The sequence below is a fragment of the Callospermophilus lateralis genome, chromosome 4 (genome assembly GCF_048772815.1).
Source record: "Callospermophilus lateralis isolate mCalLat2 chromosome 4, mCalLat2.hap1, whole genome shotgun sequence".
NCBI classification, from domain to species: Eukaryota; Metazoa; Chordata; class Mammalia; order Rodentia; family Sciuridae; genus Callospermophilus; species Callospermophilus lateralis.
Window position 1 is genome coordinate 64,819,869 of NC_135308.1, and position 21,912 is coordinate 64,841,780.

The window sequence follows — 21,912 nt, forward strand, 5'->3', positions numbered from 1 at the left end:
AGGGCTGTTCCCTCAGGGCGGAGGGTGGACACTTCCTACAAGGGGGTCTCTTTCTCCCCAGCAATCAGCCCTTCCTTCGTTAGGGGGAGCCTGCAGCCCCCGTTGGTACCTCCGTCAGGATGTGTGTGCTGCTTGGGCTGTGGCAGGCTGGAGTCGGGGGTGACGAGCTGTCGCAGGCGCTGTGGAGAGGAGAGCCGGTGAGTGCATACTTTTGGTGAGGGAGGAAAGGATGGCTCCTCATGTGTGAGCCTGGGCTCAGCTCAGAGCCGGGCACGCAGGGACAAAGGAGTGTTTCAAGAGAAAAGTCAAGAACACAGCAAGGAGGAGGGCACTGCCTGGCTTCCAGTACAGGCCTTGCTCCCAACCACCTGCACACCCCTAGCAACTCACTCAACTCTTCTGTTCACGTGATAAAATGAGGATAACAATAGAACACACTGTTCAGTGATCAATAAGTGCATATTTTTACTATTACTATCACTACTATTCTTTTTATTACTCTTGGTATGTGCTCATAAGTATCTATTGTTTTTCCTGTTATCAGTGGTACAACTATTACTATTGCTATTGACACTGGTCCTATCTCCTTCCCTTTTCTCTCTTTGAATGCAGATGTAACGACTGGAATCATAACTGCTTTTGTGTGACTATGAAGTGATAAGCATGATGAAATGACAATGTGTTCAGGATGGAAGCACAGAAATAAAGGAAGAGTCTGGTCCCTAATGTCCCCTTTAAGCAGCCAAACCTAATGCTAGCAGCCCCCGATTGATTTCCTTGATATGTCAAGAACAAATAAACCTATTTGCTTAAACTGTTATAGGGTGGATTTTCTATTACTTGTAGGCCAGACAGACTTCGACAGATGGAACGTCTTTGTGAGTCATTAGCCATAGCCTCCACCAGGAAGGCATGTCCCAAACTCCCAACAGGGAGCCTTTTTCAGTGTCTCCAAGCAGGCTTAAGATGAAAGGAAGTCAGGAGCCTGTGTGTGGAGTGAACCATGCTTACCAGTTTTCCAAGAGCAAGGTATCGATGCTCTTTAAGCTTCTGTGTCTAGGTCTCTCTATGTTCTTGTAACTTGGCTTCCCTTAACCCTTTACAGTTTACCCTTGATGATCTACCAGAGGTCAAGAAGGTTTCTGAAAGTAAAGCCATTGGACCGGTCAAAGCCCTTCTCTTTGAGATTCTGTGAGGCCACAGGCCCCCTCACCCCACCCCACGCAGAGCCTGTGTGTGCAACCAGCCCATCCTCTCTTGCGCCCGGCACCTACCTTCTTGAAGGAACCCTGGGTTCTCAGGAGGGTGATGACAATGAAGAGTGGGACACAGGCCATGGAGGAGAAAGCCAAGAACCAGCCGATGGAGTACCCCCAGGGAGGGTACACGTAGACGTTGTTGTATTTGAGAGGTGTGTACTTGGTCAAGGAGAAGATGAAAGTGGCCTGGGAAGAGGAAAGGGCAGATGTGGATGAGACAGAGGGACATTCAAAGTCCCTCCCTGGCCACTTGAACAGTCCAAGACAGAAGACAAGCAAGATGCACTGTGGTGCATCCCAGGTGGGACAGGAAAAGCCACTGCAAATCGTGACCCAAGGCATCACTCACAAGAACTGAGGCAGGAGGAGACAGAGGCGGGGCAGGGGGAAGTGGTGTCCATAAGTCAGGCATCGCCCCTCACCCCCCAAGTCTTCTGGGGGCAGGAGGGAGGAAAGGGAAGCAGACTGGGCACATACCAGGCAAAGCCCTGGGGTCAGGAAGAGCCAGGAGATCTTCACCAGTGGCCAAGGCCGGTAGCCAATCATGTCCTCAATGTTGTCATAGAAACGGTCCGCCCCTGACCAGGTCCACCGTGGGGAAAGAGGGTGAGAACTTCATGGGTCTTTGGGAAAGAGTGGCCTGACTTCTTTCCCACCCACCCACCCTGGGATGGCAAACTGGAACAGCTGTGAATGAGATGTGCCCCTGGCACCCCAGTCAGAGAGCAGGGAGCAGGGGCTGGTACCATCTCTGACTTCCTGTGTAAGGATGGAGTGGAGACCCCCACTGTCCTCATCACACAGGAAAGTGTGAGCCTGAAACGGGGCCCAGTGGCAGTGCAAATGCTTGTTTACCTGTGCCGCAGACATGGATCTGACTGGGGTCAGAGCAGCAAGGAGCCCCGTGCTCACACATACTATAGGTTTCTACATTTGCTTAGGCAGAGCTGGTCTTCTCACAGTGAAGAACCAAACACTCCTTGGAAAAGCCATGTGGGGGACTCATCTCCCCACACCCCTGGGACCTCCCCACTGATAACTGCCATGTGAAATCCCACCATTAAAGAGTCATAGTGTTCACTTCTAAAAGCCAAAGTTAAAAGCCAGATGTTACCAGGTGGGTATAACAGTTTAAGACCTCAGTATGATTGAGTTTATCAGATCCTCTCTGAGAACAAGATTTGGAAAGGGGTAGAAGAAAAAGCCAGAAAACATCAGAAGCTTGAAGGGAGAAGGTAAAGAGAGGAAAGGACACCAAGAAGGAAGACTTAGGGCAGCAAAATAATCATCCTTCCTACTTGAAGCTTCACCTAAGTATTTTGACATTGGTACTGTGTCCCCAACCTGGTGCAATGGAGCCAGAAGACCTGGGGTATGACAATGGCCCTTCCACTTTCTAGCTGTGTGAGGTTAGGCAAGAGATGTAACCTCTCTGAACCTCCCTTTCCCCTGCAAAAGACTGTCATAGAGATTCTGAGATTGTGAGAGAGAAAGTGACCAGTACGGTGCCTGACACAGAGCACACGGCTCAATAAAAAAGGTTTCTTTCCCTGGTAGTCAGGCATGGGGATGGCAGGGCATTAAGGCATTCCACAGCACCGCTGATTATCTCAGAGCTGAGGGGCCCCAGGATGTTGGTGGAAATGCATGGAAGGCAGAATTCACTGCAGTGTGAGAAAGAAATGTGTAGCAGCCGCGATGGAAGAGGCTGCTTCAAAACCACGAGAATGAGCTTCCAGTCTATGGAAGTATTCAAACAAAATCAGGTAACAACCTGGTGGTTAGAAAGGGAACATGGGAATTTGTGAAGAGTCAGACTAAGGGACCCTAAGAGTCCCTTCTGACTGGGGTTCTACCGGCGAAGGGCCTCAGGCCACCTCTGCATCAAGAGCACCCTGCATGGTTATTGGTCATTCCTCTCTCTGGTCAAGGAAATCTGTCTTGTCATTGTCCCAGCTCTTGCTACCCTCAGGAGAGATGCCAGGCTGCCTGGCCGTGGCTAACCTTCCCAGGAAACAGGAACAGGACGGTGATGCAAAAATTCTCGGGAAACACTCACCTCTTGGCTCAGGCAGACCCTGCCCCATCCTCCTCCCACCCAGTCCTCAACCTCTCCGCCTCCTTACCATACACCCAGCTGATGCAGATAACTTCGAACACGGAGAGGAAGAGCAGGCATATGCCACTGGAGGCATAGTAGTCAAACAGCTGGAAGATATACATTCCGCCCTGTGGAGCAGGGAGCAGGGCTGAGGCCTGGGGCCATGGTGCTGGCTGCATGCTCCTCCAGGGTGGCAAATCCCCACCAGGGGTGCCATCCTGCCCTGCCCAGGGAAGTTACTCCTTGCATCTAAGAGGATGCTGGCCCTACCTTAGGTCCTTCAGTCAACATCCCAGCATCCCATCCTCTGGGATTGGGCACCCACCTCCCTCTGTTCCTTTTGGGTTGGGGTATGCCACTCCCTGCATCAGGCCTGAGTTAAGTCATGACCCTGACTCCTGCCACACTCAGGAAAAAGCCCATTCTTTCCACTGGGGTTGGATGGATGGGAAAAGGTCAGCTGGAAGTGGTACCAGCCTTCCTGGATATCACAGGAAGAAAACCTGCCTGAGGACAAAGTTACCAGAGGAAAGGGGAGTCAGGAGAAGGGACTGTGTCATTAATGCAGCTGGATCCAACTATGCCTAAAATCCAACTATGTGGAAGGCTCTAGACTTTGCAGCCACCCAACCCCTATTAATTCCCCTTTCTGCTTAATCCAGCTTGTATTTGGTTTCTGTCACCTGCAAATAAGGGAGACCTGACTAATGTAGACAGATACAATCAAGCAAGGCTGGTACCACTTCCAGTTTACCTTTTCCCATCCACCCAAGCCCTGCGAGAGAAACTGAGCAGGTGTCAATGCCCCACTTAGCAGATAAGGAAAGAGTGGTTCTGAAAGGGGCCAGCAGTGACCCCAAGTCATGCTGTGATGAGCCTTAAAGCAGGCTAACCACCCCGCTCACCTCTGTGACCAGCAGGAGCCCTATCAGGTAGCACACCACAGCAATGGTGAGGATCAGCAGCTCGCGCCGCCTGCTCTTCCGAAGCTGCCTGGGGAACATGTCCATGGAGGCTGTCACCAGGCACTCCATACAGACAAACTGTGGGCCAGGAGGGGAGCTGGGGTGAGGGGGATGTGTGGGAGGGCACCAGTCCCTGCCCAGCGCTCTCCCCGCCCAGCTCTGCCCTGGCTCTTCTCATCCCATTTGCCACGAGAAGGAGTCGGGGGTCTGGGTGAGGTCAGCCCTGCCCTTGTCCACAAGAAGGGGTCCCAACAGGGAGGATGGAAGGGGAGAGCTATCCTGCCCCCAAAGGTAGGAGGCTGGCACTGTGCTGGTCCTGAGCATCTGGGAGAGGCTGGAGGGCGTTGGGGGACACCTGTGTATGTGGAAGGCTCAAGCCTTGAGAACAAAATGGGCACCCCCTCCCCCACCACCACACACACAGAAGAGGGTCTCAAGGCCTGGGGCCAACGACCAACCACAAGCACAAGCCCCGGACTGTAGAGAAGGGCTCAGATTCATGGGTAGGAGGAAAGGAGTGAGAACAGTGAGGCCAAGACAAGCAGAAGCCGGAAAGAAGGTCACTGGGCAGGGCTGGGCTGGGTGACGTACCTGGCTGTCCAGCCCCAGGAATATGAGCATGACGAAGAAAAGGCAGGACCACAGCTGGGACAAGGGCATCATAGTCACAGCCTTGGGGAATGCGATGAAGGCCAGACCGGGACCTGCCAGGCACACAGCATGCTCAGCTGATCCAGGGTCCCACTGCCCTCAGCAGAGCGCTGATCCCCTGCACTGTCCTGTCCGTGTCACGTGCACGGCTAGCTCAAGACAGCAGGGTGAGTCCGCTATTCTACTCCCTGGGGACAAAGCCATTCCTTCATCCATGCACACACACGTCAGTCCATCCATTCCGCTCTTCCCCTCTCCTTCCTCCTTCCAGAGGTTCCGAAAGCCTTGCTTTGTGCCAAGCGCTGTCCCTCCAAGGCTAAAAGGTTCATGTCACTCAGTTTCTAGGGCTCCGGTCCTCTCTCCTTCCCCTCAGGTCCCAGGCAGACCGGGGCACCTACCTGATTCGGCCACTTCAGAAATGGGCACACCCTGTTCTTGGGACATGAAGCCCAAGATAGAGAAGACGACAAACCCCGCCACAAAGCTGGTGGCACTGTTGAGGAAGCAGAGGGCGATGGAGTCCCTGTGGGAGTAGATTGATGCAGACAAAGGTGGGGAGCAAGAGAGGAAGAGTCCAATCAGGGAGGAGAGGTGGGTAAAGAGGAAAGAAGAAGGCAGGAGGGGATGAGCCAGGGAGGGAGAAGGGAGAGAGAGACAAAAGTCAGGTGTCAGAGGAGGAGGAAAGGAAAGAAAGAGAGAAAGTGGGGAGAAAGAAAGTTAGCCTGGCAGAGTGTCAATTGACACACAGTGCCACTCCCTGGGCCCAGGATGGTGGGTCTTGGTCTCGGAGCCCACCTCCAGGACCGTGACCCTCTTCAGCTCCCAGAGAGGCAGGAGTTACTCTCGCCCTGCCCCTGCCCCAGCCCTGCCCCAGCCCTGCCCCAGCCCTGCCAGTTCTCACTTGTAGCAGTTGTTGTGATACTTGTTGTAGCTGCCCAGGGCCGTGAGGCAGCCCTGGCAGATGGCAAAGGAGAAGAAGATCTGGGTGCCTGCATCCATCCACACCTGCATGAGACCCCAAGAAAGTGCCGGGGTCAGAAGGGGGTGGCCACGGCCTAGAACCAGGGAAAACAGACCCCTGACCATAGCATAGGTCCACCCCTCACTGTCCCCAAGAATGTCACACCCATGTGACACTAGTCCATGTGACATACTTCCCCTAGTGTCCTCCCTTCTCTCCACAGTGGACTTCTCACAGGAAGGGCCCATTTTCAGTCCTATAGGCACTTAGGAAGCACCAAAGACATGTGTGTCCCTTGACTATCTCAGGTGTAGTCTGTAAACTCAAGCTGTACCCAAGATGGGTGAGGCCCACCTGCAGGGCAAAGCTAAGAGTCACCTGCTTTCATTCAAACAGTGTATTTACATCATGCCTTAGGCAGCTGTGACCTGGGGCAAAGAGGCTGCTTCATGAAAATAGAAAGAAAAACCACTAAGACTTCATGGGCATGCAAAAATGTGCTCAGACAAGTCCTAGAGGAGGAAATGCAGTTGGCCAGTAACCATGTGGGAGATGCCCAACCTTGCCCAGAGTTTAAAAAAAAAAAAAAAAAGCTAAATTAAAATCATAAAGTGATACTGCTTGGACCTATCAAGTTATAAAAGATTAAAATAAATATTAATCAAACCTTGCAAAGGCCCTACAGGAAGAAGGTTATCCTCAAATACTGGTAGTAGAAATCTACATTTCTCTAAAGCCAGAACCAGCTGGGTGCAGTGACACACACCTATAACCCTAGAGGCTCAGAAGGCTGAGGCAGGATGATCACAAGTTCAAAGCCAGTCTCAGCAACTTGGCAAAGTCCTAAGCAACCCAGCAAGACTCTGTCTCTAAATAAAATATTAAAAAGGGCTGGAGATGTGGCTCAGGGGTTAAGCACCCTGGATTCAATCCCTAGTACCAAAAAAAAAAAAAAAAAAAAAGCTCTCTAAAGCCAGTACCAACCACAGATTCAACCAACCACAGCAAAAATATTCACCCCAAAAATGTACCTCTACTGAACATGAACAGATTTTTTTCTTAAATAATACAGTATAACAACTAATTTTATAGCATTTATATTACAGTAAGTATTGTAAATTATCTAGATATTATTTAAAGTACACAGAAAAATTGCATTGGATTATATGCAAACATTATGCCATTTTATATGCAACTTAAGCATCAAAAAAATTGGTATCTGTGGGGGCCATAGAACAAATCTCCCATGGATACTGAGGGATAACCCTATATTTAAAAATAGATATCACCACTAAGTGCAGTGGCACATGTCTAAAATCTCAGCAACTTGGAAGGCCAAGGCAGGAAGGTCACAGGTTTGAGGCCAGCCTCAGCAACTTAGTGAAACCTTGTCTCAAAATCAAAAATAAAAAGAACTGGGGATGTAACTCAGTGGTGGAGTTTCTCTGGGCTCAATCCCCAAGAGTGGGGGAAAAAATAGATATCACCTAAATGTCCAAGGGCAGGATATGAGCTCTAAGAGGGCAGAGAGACTGCCCTCTATCCACTGACCTATCCCTGGCACTAGGACAGTACTTAGCACTTCATGGGTCCTCAGTATATTTTTTGAATAAATAAATGACTAATGAATGGATGAATATTATGCAGGTGTTAAAAATTACATTACAGGTGAATTTGATAGCACGGAAAAGTCTCATAAGTGAAACAAGGATATATGTGTCTATATATATATGTGTGTGTGTGTGTGTGCGTGTGTGTGTGTGTGTGTCAAAACACACACATACACCAACCACATAGTGAAAATGGTTGGAAGGAGATATACTAAAATGCTGACAGAAATTGTACCTGAATGGTGGGATTTTAAGAGATTTTAAATCTTTTTCAATTGTCTTCCATGTTATCTAATTTTTCTCCAGTGGGCATCTCTTGCTTTTTTACCAAAGAAAAAGAAATAGAAGACTTTCAAATGCAGACTGGTTTGAGGCAGGACCCTCTACCTCAAAGGTAAAAGGTCCCACATGGTGCCCACCTGGGGGTCCTTGAGGCGGAGCAAGTCTGGTCTCAGGTAGTAGATGATGCCCTCATAGGCTCCAGGGAGGGTGACACCTCGGATCAGTAGGATGACCAGCATCAGGTAGGGAAAAGTGGCTGTGAAATAAACAACCTGGAAGAGAAATAGGCCAAGGTCACTCCAGGTGGAGACCTGGCAGCCAGGCAGCCAGGACCCGGCAGAGAGTCTCCAGTGGTCCCCCCCCACCCTCGGGTAGCGCCAGTCACACAGAGCTCACCACCAGGTTCCAACATCATAGAAACAGCCTGGGGGGAGAGCACAGGAAACTTTCCACACCTCCCCTACACATTCCAGGGGCTCTGCTTTCCAGCCCAGTGTGAGATACACATCAGCAGGGCAGGGGGGAGGGGCAGGGAGGAGGAGGGGGACAGGCACGGGTGTGAGTTTCTTGCCCACAACCCTTCAAAGACTCATCTGAAACCCAGAAACTGATTAGCCTTAATCCTTCAACCTGGCTGCTCTCCCCATGGCCATGGTGAGGGTGGGACCGTCCCTCACAGAAAAAGTGGCCAGATTTGGACCGTGATTTGCAGGAAGATTCAGACTGTACTTTTCCAGGCTTAGGGTTGGGGAAGCAGCAGTGGCTGAGCTCAGCAATCCTAGGGACACACAAAAGGTGTTCCACTCTGTCCCTGACCACACTCAGCTCCTTACCAAAGGAGCGGCCTCATCTGTGTGGTTAGGACTACTATTATTCTTATCATTAATATTGCTTTTATTTTTACAACAACCCAAAGAAGAGGAGGCTGCTATGGGAACAGCCTAACTGTAGGGCTGATCAGAACAGTCAGCATCCTGCCATTCCTGGCTTTCAAAAACACAAAGCAGCATCTTAGGCTCTCTGTTTTGGAAATCAAGCTCAAACCCCAATTCTTTCTATATAATAAACCCACTGTTACCCAGTTTTGGCTTGAACCCCATCAGCAACTGGCAACTCACCACCCCAAAGACATTTCTGTTTGTGACTTGTGCTAAAAATATTCTCCGTGTATATTAAATTCAACAAGCAGTTAAGTTGAAGTAAGAGTGTGTGATCCTAATTTGTGCAATATATACACATAATGGCTACAGACATATACCTACATACCTATGAAAGGAACTAGGAGGCAACACAGAGAAAGTCAACAGGAATTAGCAGATCCAACTGCCATCATGCTGGTGGCCTGTACAGTGATTAGCTCCAACAGTGGAACTTTTATGGTTCTTATTTTGTTCTGAATATTGCTTACATAAACTGGTCTTTTAAAGTCTGTTGAAAAAAGAAAGTGTTTCCTTGTACTGAGCTAAACTTTGCCTTCCTACAACTTCCCTCATTCTCACCATGCATCTCCCCTCTACCACTCTTTCAGTTCTCCTGAGGGCCCTCCAAGGGTCTCCATGGACTTTGGGGGCCACAGAGAGCCCAACAGGAGCCTGAACACCTCACCTTGCCCGTGGACTTGACCCCCTTCCAGATGCAAAAGTAGCAGACGATCCACGCAAGCAAGAGGCACAGAGCCAACTCCCAGCGCAGGGTCCCCAGGTCATGGATGCCCGAGGTGATGCCCAGAACCCGTCTCCTAATGGATTGGGAAAAATTAAAAACCAGGTGAAAAGCTAAAAAGGATGATTGCCTATCACCACGTGTCCTGATTCTTAGAGCTGACACCACAGGCCTCATATTCCAGGGCTTCCTCCGCTCCCAGCCCTGCTCACCTTCCCTGTGGTCATGCCATGTTCCCACCTGTGGTCTGTATGGCCCTGGCTGTTAGAAGACCAAATCATCATAATCCCATAGGTATCTGTGTCTTTCTAACTCATCCAGATTTCTCTGTTGTACAGATAGAGAAAAAGAGAGTGAGGATGGTGAGGAATGTATAAACAACACGTTCATGGAGAGTAGATATTTGTATATGCAGGGTGATGGGCAAGAATGTGAGTATCGCAGGGAGGGGCTGAACTCTAAAGTTGTTGGGCTCTAGAGATGTGTATGGGGTGATGGAGATGTGGGTATGACTGAGAGAGAACTTTAGGTAATCAAGGGCCTGCATGTGCGAGGGTGTGGGCAGACATAGGGTGTTGGTGAGCATGTGTGGGGACCTGTGAGAGAAGGGACGTGTGGTGTGGTAGAGGTGGAAGTGTGCATAATCCCATGGTAAGGTGAACGTGTGAGCGGAGGACCTGCCTATTTCTGTGGTATAAATACTCCCACATTGGCCAGTGTCAGGTTGCCAATGTGACATCACTGAATACAGAGTTTGGAAGAGATGGTACAGTGGGCTCTCCTGGGGCTGTGGAGGCTGTTTCCAGCACACCATTGGACATGTGTGGAGTGGATGTGAGGGTGTAGGTGGATATTCGTGAGACTGTAAATGATGTGGAAATAAAAATGTGAGTCTACGTGGACTCATGTGGGTTTGGGGTGAGTGTAAGGGGACAGGTGGACAAGCGTGGGTGGATGTGAGATTGTTCTCTCATCCTTCAGTGATGGGGGTAGGAGGTGCATGAGTGCTAGAAAGCATGCACAGAGAGTCTTAAACTTGCACCCCAGACTTTCAAGTTCGCACAATTCAGACATGCAGACTGTCTCTGCTTAGGGGCCCCTGGCATGTGACAACCAGGCCCAGCACCTACTCCCAGAATTCCATGACAGGTGAAGTGAAGTTTGCAGAATGGGTCACTTTGCTGGCTCCAGAGTGGTTCAGAAAGTCCATGCAATGCTCTGTTGGGAACAAGACAGAGTGCATGATGGGGAGAGATGTCCCCACATCCAATCCCCCCCACCGCCTAGGGGTCCCTAACATTCTAGTCGACCTTTGGACTCCCCACTTTCCAGAGTATCAGAGGTGAACTTCTGAGGAGGTTCATGGGACCAGCTCCTCCTCATCATGTGGCCTGTGCTCACTGCTCTTGTTCTCAGTGAGCCTGGCCACTCAGCTGGCCACCCTACCAACCTCTGGCACCATCCAGACTGAAAATGATACAGCCCAATATGGGTAGTTCACAAGGATAACTATCGCCCCCATCTACAGACAAGGGACCAAGGCCAGGTGCAGCTCTTCCTGGCTTGTTGCTGCTCACATGCTTCTCCCTCCCACTGTTACATAGTTAATTGTCTGTTTCTTCTACCCATAATGCTTTGTTCTTATTGAACTATTTCTACAGCTCTACAGTAAGCTCAGAAGAGGGCTGGGTCCAGGTTGCCCTTGCTTGGCCTTGGAGCAGTGTTTGGCACATAATAGGTGCCCAGTAAATATTGTTAAACGATGAATGATAACCTCTTGCTACAGGCCCACTGGGTTCTCACAACTGTACTTCATTCTCCCAGGGGCTGGTCTAAGGGCCCACAGAAGGATCAGCCAGCAGAATGGCACCAAAGCCCACATGGGGTGGCTTTGAGGCCAATTCTGCCATATGCTGACCATCACCAGCCACCATGGCCCAACCTCAAGGGACAGACACCATCCCAGGGGCTGAAAGAATGGATACCTGTGTTCCAATAATTGGTGCAGGTTGTCCAGGGTAGCTCAGAGGTGAAGGAGCTGAACAGGTAGAAGAGGGCCCAAGCGAGGATGATGATGTAGTAGATATTCAAATAGGACTCGATGACCACAGACGCCAGTCCAATGCCTTCCAGAGTGAATGGTGGTGGGGCAGGGAGAATCCAAAAGATAAACATTAGCAAAAAAAGTCACATACAAGCTGCCAGGTGTGGTTAAAAGGGTCTTCTTAGAGTTGGGTTTATTCATTGACATGAGAAGCCATTTATAGCCTTTTTTTCCAAGTAAGAAAAGCAGGTTATAAATCACCATTCTATATATTCTCCCATTTTTGTAACACATATTTGAGAGTGTCTATTTTTTTAATTTTAATTTGTTATATATGACAACAGAATGAGAGTGTCTATTTTTGTTTATGAGAAAACTCTGGAAAGATTTCCACCCAAAAGTTAGCAAGAAGTTCTTGAAGTGATAGGATTTTAGTTTATTTTTTCAAGCTTTTTTTTTTTTTCATTTGCTTGTTGCATTTTCTATTTTTCTGATGTAATTGTGTATTACTTGCAAAATGAAAAGACAGGAAGGATAAAGGAGTAAGAAGATCTATCTCAGGATAAGAAAAAGAAAACAGCCAGGAAGAGAGAAGTGGCCCTTGACATGAGGTGCCTGGCCCAGCGTCCAGAGCCCCTCGCTGCAAAAGTTGAGCTTCCATTTCAACGCTTATCACGCAGGCTCTGGTTGGTGGGGTACACTTGGTCTCTTTAATGGAAACATGTGCTATAAAAGTGGAATCTTGCCAGGCATGATGGTGCACACCTCTAATTCCAGCCACTCCAGAGGCTGAGTCAGGAGGATCACAAGTTCAAGGGCAGCCTCAGCAATTTAGCAAGGTTCTAAACAACTTAAGGAGACCCTGTCTCAAAATTAAAAAAAAATTGAAGAAAAAAAAAAACATAAAGTGCTGGAGATGTGGCTAAATGGTTAAGCACCCCTGGGTTCAATCTCTGGTACCTAAAAAAATACCAAATTAATTAAATAAAAGTGGAATTTCTTCACAGTCATTTTAGAAGCAGCATTTTGCCAGGCTGAATGAAAGCCAGCTGGGAGGGGTGGTGGGTGGCGCTCCCCCAGGCCAAAGCCCACCCGGACTTTGTCCACCGGGACTGAGTTCTGGAGAACAGAGGACACAGGCTAATCAATGCTGTTTAATGAAGGTCTGTGGCCTGTGTGGAACAACCCGTTAGCCTAAGGGCTGGCTCAGAAATCAATGCTGACGTGAACCAAACTGCCCCTTTGCGGGAAGAACCCACTCGCGACTGTTTTGTCCCATCCTGGCAAAGGGCGGTTTGCAGGCGTGGTGGTCTCCCCGCGTCTGCGGCCAGGCCGAGGCGCTGCGGGGGCTGAGGAGCCAGGGCTGCCATGGCCGAAGGCTCCCCCGGGAGCGGTGGGCCAGCCTGGGGGATATTTCCGGGCCACACAGACTCCCTCTCAGACCACGAAAGCACAAACAAGCGGCCTCTGTGCCAGCCTCCTGAACGCTGTGCTCCCCGTGGCTTGGCTGGACCTGACAGGGCGGGATCAGCGGGTCAACACCGAGGACCGGTGAGGGGCGGGCGGGACCTGAGCGCGGGGGCTCTGGTGGCGCCTGCAGAGCGAGGACGCGGGAGTGTGGGAGCGACCTGCGGTGATTCAGAAGCTTGAGTGAGTGCAGACTGGAGAGGGGGCGTGTGGGTGAGCACGGGGTGCGTTTCCTGTGCGTCCTTTTGTGCACAGGCTGCTGGGAGCTTGGGGGAGGAGGGGACAGTTAGGCAGGGAATGGGCAGGCAGTGAGCAGCTTGCACTCCCACTGCGGGGAGGGGCACACACCTTGAGCCAGCCTCTTCCGGAGCACCCATTCCAGGGGAAGCCCAGTAACTTGGAAGAGGAAAGGAGCCGCAGTCTCACAGTCTCTTCCCCTACTCATCAATGTCCACCTGCCAGGTACCCCTATAAGGGTGTTCTACAGAGGCCAGGCTCTACTGCTGCTGCCCAGGAGCTTGCTTGGACCTGGGGTTAGAACTCAGCTGAGTGGGACTTTTACACTACTGCTGAGTTCAGAGCAGAACACCCAGAAACTCCTGCAGCGCCCAGAACTTATGAGTAGAAACGTGGTAGGCCAAGCTTTGCTCTGCTCTGCCCCTCACTGTTACCTCCACAAGGACCCCCCTGGATGTTCCAGAAGCACAGCAGGAAACAGGCTTCACTCTTACCCAGTGTGGTCAGGTACCCAGCCTATCCAGTAACCAAGATGTTCCTCATGACACTTCTATCCAATTTGAACTGTGCCCAGGAAACCCAAGAATGCCTAGTCCCCAGGGCTCCCTTAGGCACTGACATGAGGGGAAGAGTCCTCTCTGCATTTCAAAATGTGCAAAGAACCTTTGAAGGACAGGAAGACCCCTTGGGCATCCCATCATCCCCCAGGGGACTGGCCAATCAACTAAAGAGGGGTTGGGGCAGGATGCCCCAGGCTGCTCACATTAGTGCCAACAGATTCATTGAGAGAGGAACAGAAGCTGCCCCTGGTATAGTCAAGAGGGAAAGGGTTCAGGTAGATCTGGACTCAAATCCTTTGTGAATGAACCCATTTTCCTCATCTACAAAATGAAACCAATAGTTACCAGAGAATTAGATGAGAAAGGTGCTTACAAGAGACCTGACACAGGGTAGCGCTCCATAGGTGCTAGATATCCCCATCAGCATCATTCCTGTAACTACATGTGTTATAGGCCCATCTGGGACCATGACATCAACTCAGAAACACTTTCCATGAGGCTGATGAAGCTTGAACTTTAGGGTTCTTCACTTGCAGGGACCCATCCCAAGCTCTGTACCTGATTTGGTATTTGTCATTTTGTCTGTTTTTCTTGAAGTGTACCCTCCTTCCCAAGCTTTGTAAGCTTGGACCCTGAAAAGCCTGGTTCTCACTTAGTGCAGGAGGAGAGTGGATAAGCAAAGGGGACAGTGAGCACGGAGAGGATGATGACAGTGAAGGGAGGGACCCTGGAAGGAGGTAGGCATGAGGACGTCCCCATGTATTGGAAGGAGGAGGCAGAATACTCACCCTGGAAGAGGGGGCAGATCTTCTTCCAGGCAGTGACGCTCCCTTGGCTGGTGTACTGGCCCAGGGCCACCTCTAGGAAGAACACGGGGACTCCGCAGCTGAAGAAGAAGATGAAGTAGGGAACAAAGAAGGCCCCTGCAGGAGAGGAGAGGCAGAGACTGAGCCACACCTTTCTGTTCTCAGCCCCGGGACCCTCCCAGACCTCCAGCACCTTCCTCCTTAGTGCCTTCCTCACACCTCCCCAGGGCCCAAGATGGCCTCCTCCTTTCTCATGCTGTCAAGGGTGATGGGTGGAAATGTTCCAGACTAAACCCTGCGTGAGGTGGGCAAGGCCTTTGAAAGGAAATGAATGAATTAGGATTAGGAAATAGTATATGCACTATTTATTTTCTTAGTGTGCTTCACAAATTTCATCAGTGTATTATTTTTGGAGCCAAAACATGTGTTCTGTATAATTTGATATGCTTATTAAATTATCAAGTTTGGTACATTTTAGAGAAAAACAAACAAACAAAAAAACACCTTGGAAACATTATTTTCACACTATTAATTTTGGAGTGTTCCCCCACCCCCATCAGGCTCTGGTCTGAAGGAGACTCGCAGCAGAGAAAGCTACCACATAATTAGGCACTGACCAGCGGCTACTGAGGGGAGGCCAGGCTAAGAGACGTTCAGCAAATAATGTGATGGAATTGAAGACACCCCTCAGCCCAGTGCCCACTTTGGTAGAAATCACCAAGGCCGCAACCTCACCTCAGAGATTCATCTTTGGGCAAGTGGATTCTGGTTTATCACCTAATAATAACACCTGGCATTATTTGGTGCTGTGTGTCAGACCCTCTTCTAAATGCTTCACCAACATCAAAATCCTCACAAAACATCCTCCCATGAGGTAAGTACTATAGCTATCCCCTTTCACAGAAGAGAAAACTGAGGCTGGGTTTAAAATGCAAAAAACTGAGGCATAAATGAGGAAACAGAGGCACCAACCTGGGGGTTCTGATCCTGATCTTAACCACTACATCAAAATGCCTCTAAAGTAATCTCTCTCATGTGTAGGAAAAAATGGGAAGTATAAAGGAAAAAGCTCTATGAATCCTTCTAGTTTTCTTATAAACACACACATTCATTTCTCTTTTGCAAAATGAGAACCTACTATAGATTATTTGACAACCATTTGAAAAATCTTCATCATGAACCTGTTCATATCAACCAATGAATATATACCTATATCATTTATTGGCTGTATAGTATTCCACTATATGGAATTCTAGCATATTTCAAGTACCTTGTTGTTGGGTTTTTCAGTGTACATTAGAAACACCACCACGGTGAAGACCATTGTCCATAGCCTCATGCACTTGTCTAATTTTCTCCTTAATACAAATTTCGAGTAGAGGAATTGCTGAGTCCAAAGATAAGCTTTTTGTTTTGTTTTGTTTTACATGCATGTGTATGTGTGTTAAAATACATACACCATGAATCATTCTAACCATTTCCAAGTGCACAGTTCAGGGGCACTAAGTCCATCCGCAGTTGTGTAACTATCACCCCATCCACCTCCTGAAACTTTTTCATCATCACAAACTGAAACTCTGTACGTATTGAACAGCAACTCCCCATTCCTGTTCCTCCCCAGCCCCTGGCAACCCCAGTTCTACTTTCTGTTTCTATGAACATGCTTACTCTAGGTTCCTCATGAAGGTGGGATCAGGGAGTATTTATCCTGATTGATTTCATTTAATGTATCTTCAAGATGCATCATGTTGCAGCATATATCACGATTTCCTTCTCTATTAAGGCTAAATAATGTCCTTTGTGTGTATATGTCACACTTGGTTTATCCATTCATCCACTGTAGGACATCTGGGTTCTTTCCACCTTTGGGGATATACCTTGCCCAAAGGTCTTTGGCATGCATTTCACGTTGCCCTCCATAACTCTTATACCACCCCACCCCCCCTAGTAACATGTGAGAGTGAAGAAGGGTTTATGTCCTCTGGACCAGAGTGCCACCTAACTCTCCACTGAACTACAGTCCTGTTGCCCCACGTTGGCCTCCCCAGCCTGAGTGCTACTAGAGCATTGGCGAGCACACTGCAATGACGGAACTGGCTCAGGTTTGGGTTTCGTGGATGATTGCAGCGCCAGGGCTGAGGGCAGGATTCAGGAGAAAGGACGTAGCTCCGGGGTTCTCCCACAGGGCACTTTCTAGGAGAGCTATGGGGCATGTGGCCCACAGGCTCCTTCTGCCAGCTGTCAGATGTCCTTCTCTTTAATAAAGGAGACGGCTTCCGTTCTGACTTTAAAATGTGGGCTTTGGTCCCACAGAAGCTGGGGACCTCAGAAGAGCCTTACCTCAGGCTGGTCACAGGTTTAGACCTTGCAGCGCAGGGGAGGACGTTGATTCCTCCATGCTTGGATTTCTCTCTGAGTTTCCAACACACCAGTTCTATAAATTAGCTTATCAAACCCTTACTTGGGTGGTTTAGCAACAGAGCTAAAGTGATACAGATATAATGTCTTTCTTTGATCCTGCCATCTTGGAGGTGACCTGGGCTCAGCCACCAGAGCCTGGGGCCCTGCCTCCTGCCCTTAGGCTCTCTCTTCCAGGTAGTAGGACAAGATGTAAACAGTGAGTTGGGGGCAGTCACCCAACCACAAGCATCCCACTAGCTGTGTTCTGGGGCAAGGCCTCCTCTGGGACTTGATAACCCTCAGCTCTGGCTCTAGCAACCTAGATTTATCCACAGCACTATGTCCTGGGACAAAGAAAGAAAGCTCACCTCTCCCGCTCCTAACTGTCTCCCCTAACTTCTGGCTGGTGTCAGTCTCCCACCATCGTCCTGATCCACCCAAGAAATTCCGTTTCCATTTCTTTGGAGTCATTAGTTTAAACAGTTCATGAAAACAACTGTAAGTTTTAAAACCTAGCAATTGGGGCTGGGGATGTGGCTCAAGCAGTAGCGTGCTCGCCTGGCATACGTGCGGCCCAGGTTCGATCCTCAGCACCACATACAAACAAAGATGTTGTGTCGGCCGAAAACTAAAAAAAATAAATATTAAAAATTCTCTCTTTCTCTCTTTAAAAAAATAAATAAAAATAAAACACATAGCAACATGTGTACTGAATACTCAGTAAACATTTGTCAAATTACATATAAATAGTATTTAGAAGGATTTCCTAAACCATGGTTATCTCTCAATGTATTTCTTCTTTTTACCCACCTAGAGTATTTCTAGTATTTATAATAAACATATATAATTTCTACCAAAAAAAAAAAAAAAGGTGCTGGCCTTGGTGGTGCATGCCTGTAAACCCAGCAACTTGAGAGGCTGAGACGGGAGGATAGCAAGTTCAAGGTCAGCTTAGAGAGACACCCTGTCTCAAAATAAAAAAAATAAAAAAGGCTGACGATGTAGCTCAGTGGTAAAGTGCCCCTGGGTTCAACCTCCAGTATCACAAGAAAAAACATGAAAGAAAAAGGTAATTTCAAGAGGAAAAAAAAATAATCAGATCGATCACAAAGGACTACATATTGAAGGGTTCCATTTACATGAAATACCCCAAGTAGGTAGATCCTTAGAGACAGCAGATAATGGTTTCCCAGGACTGAAAGTGGGAAGGGGGTGAGGGAGTGACAGCTAGTAGATATGACTTTCTTTTTGAGACAACGAATATGTTCTAAAATTGATTTTGGTGATGGTTGCACTATTCTGTGAATATACTAAAATCACTGAATGGCACACTTAAAAAAATAAATCTGGCCCTTCCCCACTGTGACCTTGTTAACTTTTACTACTGATGCCAAAAAACAATCAAATACACTTTCTTCATCTGAAAAAAAATATATAGACAAGTTATTATTTCTCCAATCAAAATACTTCAATGGCTCCCATTTCACTTGGAACAAAGAATTCAAGATCTAAACCCATTACTTCTCTGAGCTCATCTCCTGTTATTCTCCTCTCTCATTCAGCTCCACACTGCCTCCTCAGTGATCCTCAAACAGGTCATTGCTCTTTCACCCCAGGACCTTTGCACTCACCATTCCCAGTGTTGGAAATTTTCTTTATCCCGCATGCAACCATGGATTCACACTTTCACCTTCACAACTTTGCTCAAATATTGCCTTCTTGGCAAAACCTTTCCTGGTCTCCCTGTTTCCCATATCAAGTCCCTCTGCCTGTCCCAGTGATCCAGCATTTCCTGTCCCTTATCCCTGCTTTACTTCTTGCCACTCTGCTTATCACCACTTGACATAGTATACATTTTCTTGTCTGTAATCTGTCAGCCTTTGTCAAAATATAACACTCAGAGCGGGCTCTGTTTTGTATGGAGAACAGTGCCTGGCACAAGATAGACCTGCAGTAAAATTAGTTGAATGAATGAATGGAGTGTGTATAGAGTAATGGAGGACCCAGATTTCTTGGTCCTGCTGTTGCCTCATTTAAAAGTCACCAGATCCCTGTGAGGTATCATCCCATTTCATAGAGGGAGACACTGAGGCTGGAGGTGGAGCTGGAGCTCTACAACCGGCCTCCAACTCGATGACAGCCCTCCTTCCATGTTACTGCACTGCCCGGGAAGGAGGGGCCCAGGTAGGCACTGCTCAGCCACAGTGCACGGCTCTCCCCACCACGCCTACCTCAGTGTGAACTCACCACCTCCATTTTTGTAGCAGAGATAGGGAAACCTCCAGACATTGCCTAGCCCAATGATCTCCCCGGCCACTGACAGCACAAACTCCATCTTGTTGTTCCATTGGCCCCGATCCTTCACCTGGTCCTCGCCTTCCTGGTCCGACGTCTCTCCCTCCTCCGGGACCCAGGAGACCATAGGAGGCCCATCCTCATGGACTGCCACTTTTTTGTCCATAGCCAGATAGTGAGTTGGGAGTCCCCGTGGGATGGAGCAAGATGTCAGAGAGGCAAAGTCTGGTGGGAGGAGGAGTGAACTGTAAAACCCTGGCACAGGCCCCACCGTCCTGCCCTCCCCAGCCCGGTCTTTGCTGTTGGAGTATTGCTTTTCTTCTCCATGGCACCTCTCCATAGAGTTACACTTTGCTCTCAGAGTCATGAAACTAAACAAATGGGGAGCAAATCTCAGTTTGCAGATGTGCTGACAGGAAAGTCAAGCCTCCACAGATAAAGTGATGCGACTTGCCCAAGACCATGCAGGAGCAGAGCTACTGTGAAAGTCCAAGCGTGGGGCATTATAGACCAAGTGGCTCTTGATCTCTATCACCAGTCACCATCACAGCTGGCCCGTGTGCCCAGATCCTCAGTATTTAGTGGGTGACACTAGCCTGACCTCTGACCTCCAGGGCAGAAGGAATCAAAGGCTGCCAGAGGTGATGGGGGTCAAAGGGCAGTTTGTCCAAGGTGGCTGTATTGTCCCCCCCAGTTGTGTGCTCGTTCCTGTGCCAAGGTGATGGATCAACTCTGGGTAAACATGGGGCCAGCTAGCCCTGGGTGTCTGATTGGAAGGGCAGTAGAAGGTGGGACCTCAGAACAAAGCAGGATGGGGACTAGAACTGGCACCAAGGCCAAGTATAGGCCTTCAAAAGGAACCCCGTTTTCTCTTCTCTCAGTTGCATTTCTGTCATGAGAAAACTTAGGGGGCTGTGTGCCAGGAGGGGTCACCAGAGCAATTGTTACTTGGGTAGTGGTCATCTCCAGATGACTCCAAGATGACCAAATGGTCTCCTTAAGAGGGAAGCCAGGACTGGGGTTGTAGCTCAGTGGTAGTGCGCTTGCCTTGCATGAGTGAGGTACTGGGGTCGATCCTCAGCACCACATAAAAGTAAATAAATAAAAGTACTTATTTAAAAGGGTGGGGACAAGCCTGGTAAGAACTGCCCGTCATGGCAGATCACTGACCATCCTTTATCCCTCCCCTCTTAAAGATCCCCAAACTCCCTGGACCTCAAAAGGAATGATGTGGGCCCCTGTCAGTTTTATTTTCCAATCCTCTCATCTGTCAATCACCAAGAGACAAATTGCAGCAGAGTTGTTTCTGCAGCCCATGTTTGCCTTCTCCTCTCTCCACCCATACAAACAATCAGCCTGAAGCCACTTGTGCCTTTATTCCCAGGCAAGTGCCGGGAGACATTGCCCCAGCCTACAGAGAGAAGCACCCATCCTGCCACCCCTCACCTCGGAGGGGTGTTGGGGGAATCAGAGTGACCAGGTCTACCAAGTGCTCCATGCTCCTCCGAGGCTCTAGAGAAACACAAGGGAGTCTTTTTATTAAGGAAAAGTCTGTGTTTATTTGTTGGTCCTTTTAACCCAGGCAACAGCCCAAGCCCAAGTCAGTTAGAAAGGCGTGGGCAGGAGCCATTTGAGGTTATGGAAATTTTTGAAGGTGACTTGGAGGGTACAGGTTATCCCAGGAGCAGAAAGCATGTCAGGGTAAAATGCTGGGATTGGAACTTGTTCAGAGGCTTCTAATGCAAGCTCAATCCAGGAGGGAGAACAAGGAGTCACCTGGGAATTCAGAGGCCTTGAACCTCAGGTACAAGAGAGAAGGAGGGAAGAAGAGAAGAAAAGAGGGTTCCAGGTTGGGAGGAAGTGGCCAGTCCCAGGGGAACTTAAAGAACCAGAGCTTCAGGTTGAAAGAACAGGGGAGCTCGACCCAGGGGAGAGGTCCATGACACCTGAACCCCAAAATGACCATTGCTAATGAGTTAGAACTGGGGCACCCTAAGGAATGGCCCCTGAATCATTATCAAACTAATGAACAAATAAGTGAATGAAAACTTGGAAACACGGACTCAAAAGCATCAGAGAGGAAACCCGAGATCTCATCCACATTTTGCTAATTACAATAACAATAACAATAGAAGGTTAACATTTGAGGAAGCACTGAGTTAAAAACATACTAATCTCTATGTACATTATTGAATCTCTTCCTCATAAGTCTCTGAAGTAGGTGTTACTATTAGTTCCATTTTATGTATGAGGAAGTGAAGCTCAGAGATTAAAGAACAGTACCTGGCACCTAGCAGGTGCTCAGTAAAACTCTCTTGGAAGGGTGGAATAAACTTACCAAGACAATAAGTGGTGGAGCTGGGTCTTGTTGTGTGACCTTAGCCAACTCACACTTCCTCTCTGAACTTTAAATCCTCCTGGAAGAGAGAAGGACCCCTGCTCAACAGGGATATTGCAAGAGTGGGAGAATAACAGTAAGATCCATAATAAGCCATCACTGTCTTTTTTGAATATTTATTTTAGTTGTAGTTGGACACAATACCTTTATTTTATTTATTTTTTTTAATGTGATGGTGCTGAGGATCGAATCCAGGGCCTTGCACGTGCTAGGC

At 48.6% G+C, this 21,912-nt stretch overlaps 1 protein-coding gene across 1 annotated transcript; it reads right to left on the reverse strand.

Annotated features, from left to right (window-relative positions):
- LOC143397652 (sodium- and chloride-dependent betaine transporter) lies at positions 1-21,702 on the reverse strand. Its single transcript, XM_076853953.1, has 15 exons — positions 21,639-21,702; positions 19,253-19,525; positions 14,588-14,722; positions 11,477-11,617; positions 10,622-10,709; positions 9,435-9,567; positions 7,967-8,101; positions 5,878-5,981; positions 5,375-5,499; positions 4,917-5,029; positions 4,266-4,403; positions 3,386-3,488; positions 1,737-1,837; positions 1,275-1,445; positions 1-179 (listed from the first exon to the last, which is right to left on the reverse strand). Exons 2-15 carry the CDS (start codon positions 19,464-19,466, stop codon positions 36-38), a joined length of 1,845 nt encoding a protein of 614 aa, XP_076710068.1. The 5' UTR covers positions 19,467-19,525; positions 21,639-21,702; the 3' UTR covers positions 1-35.
- Positions 21,703-21,912: the final 210 nt, after the last annotated feature.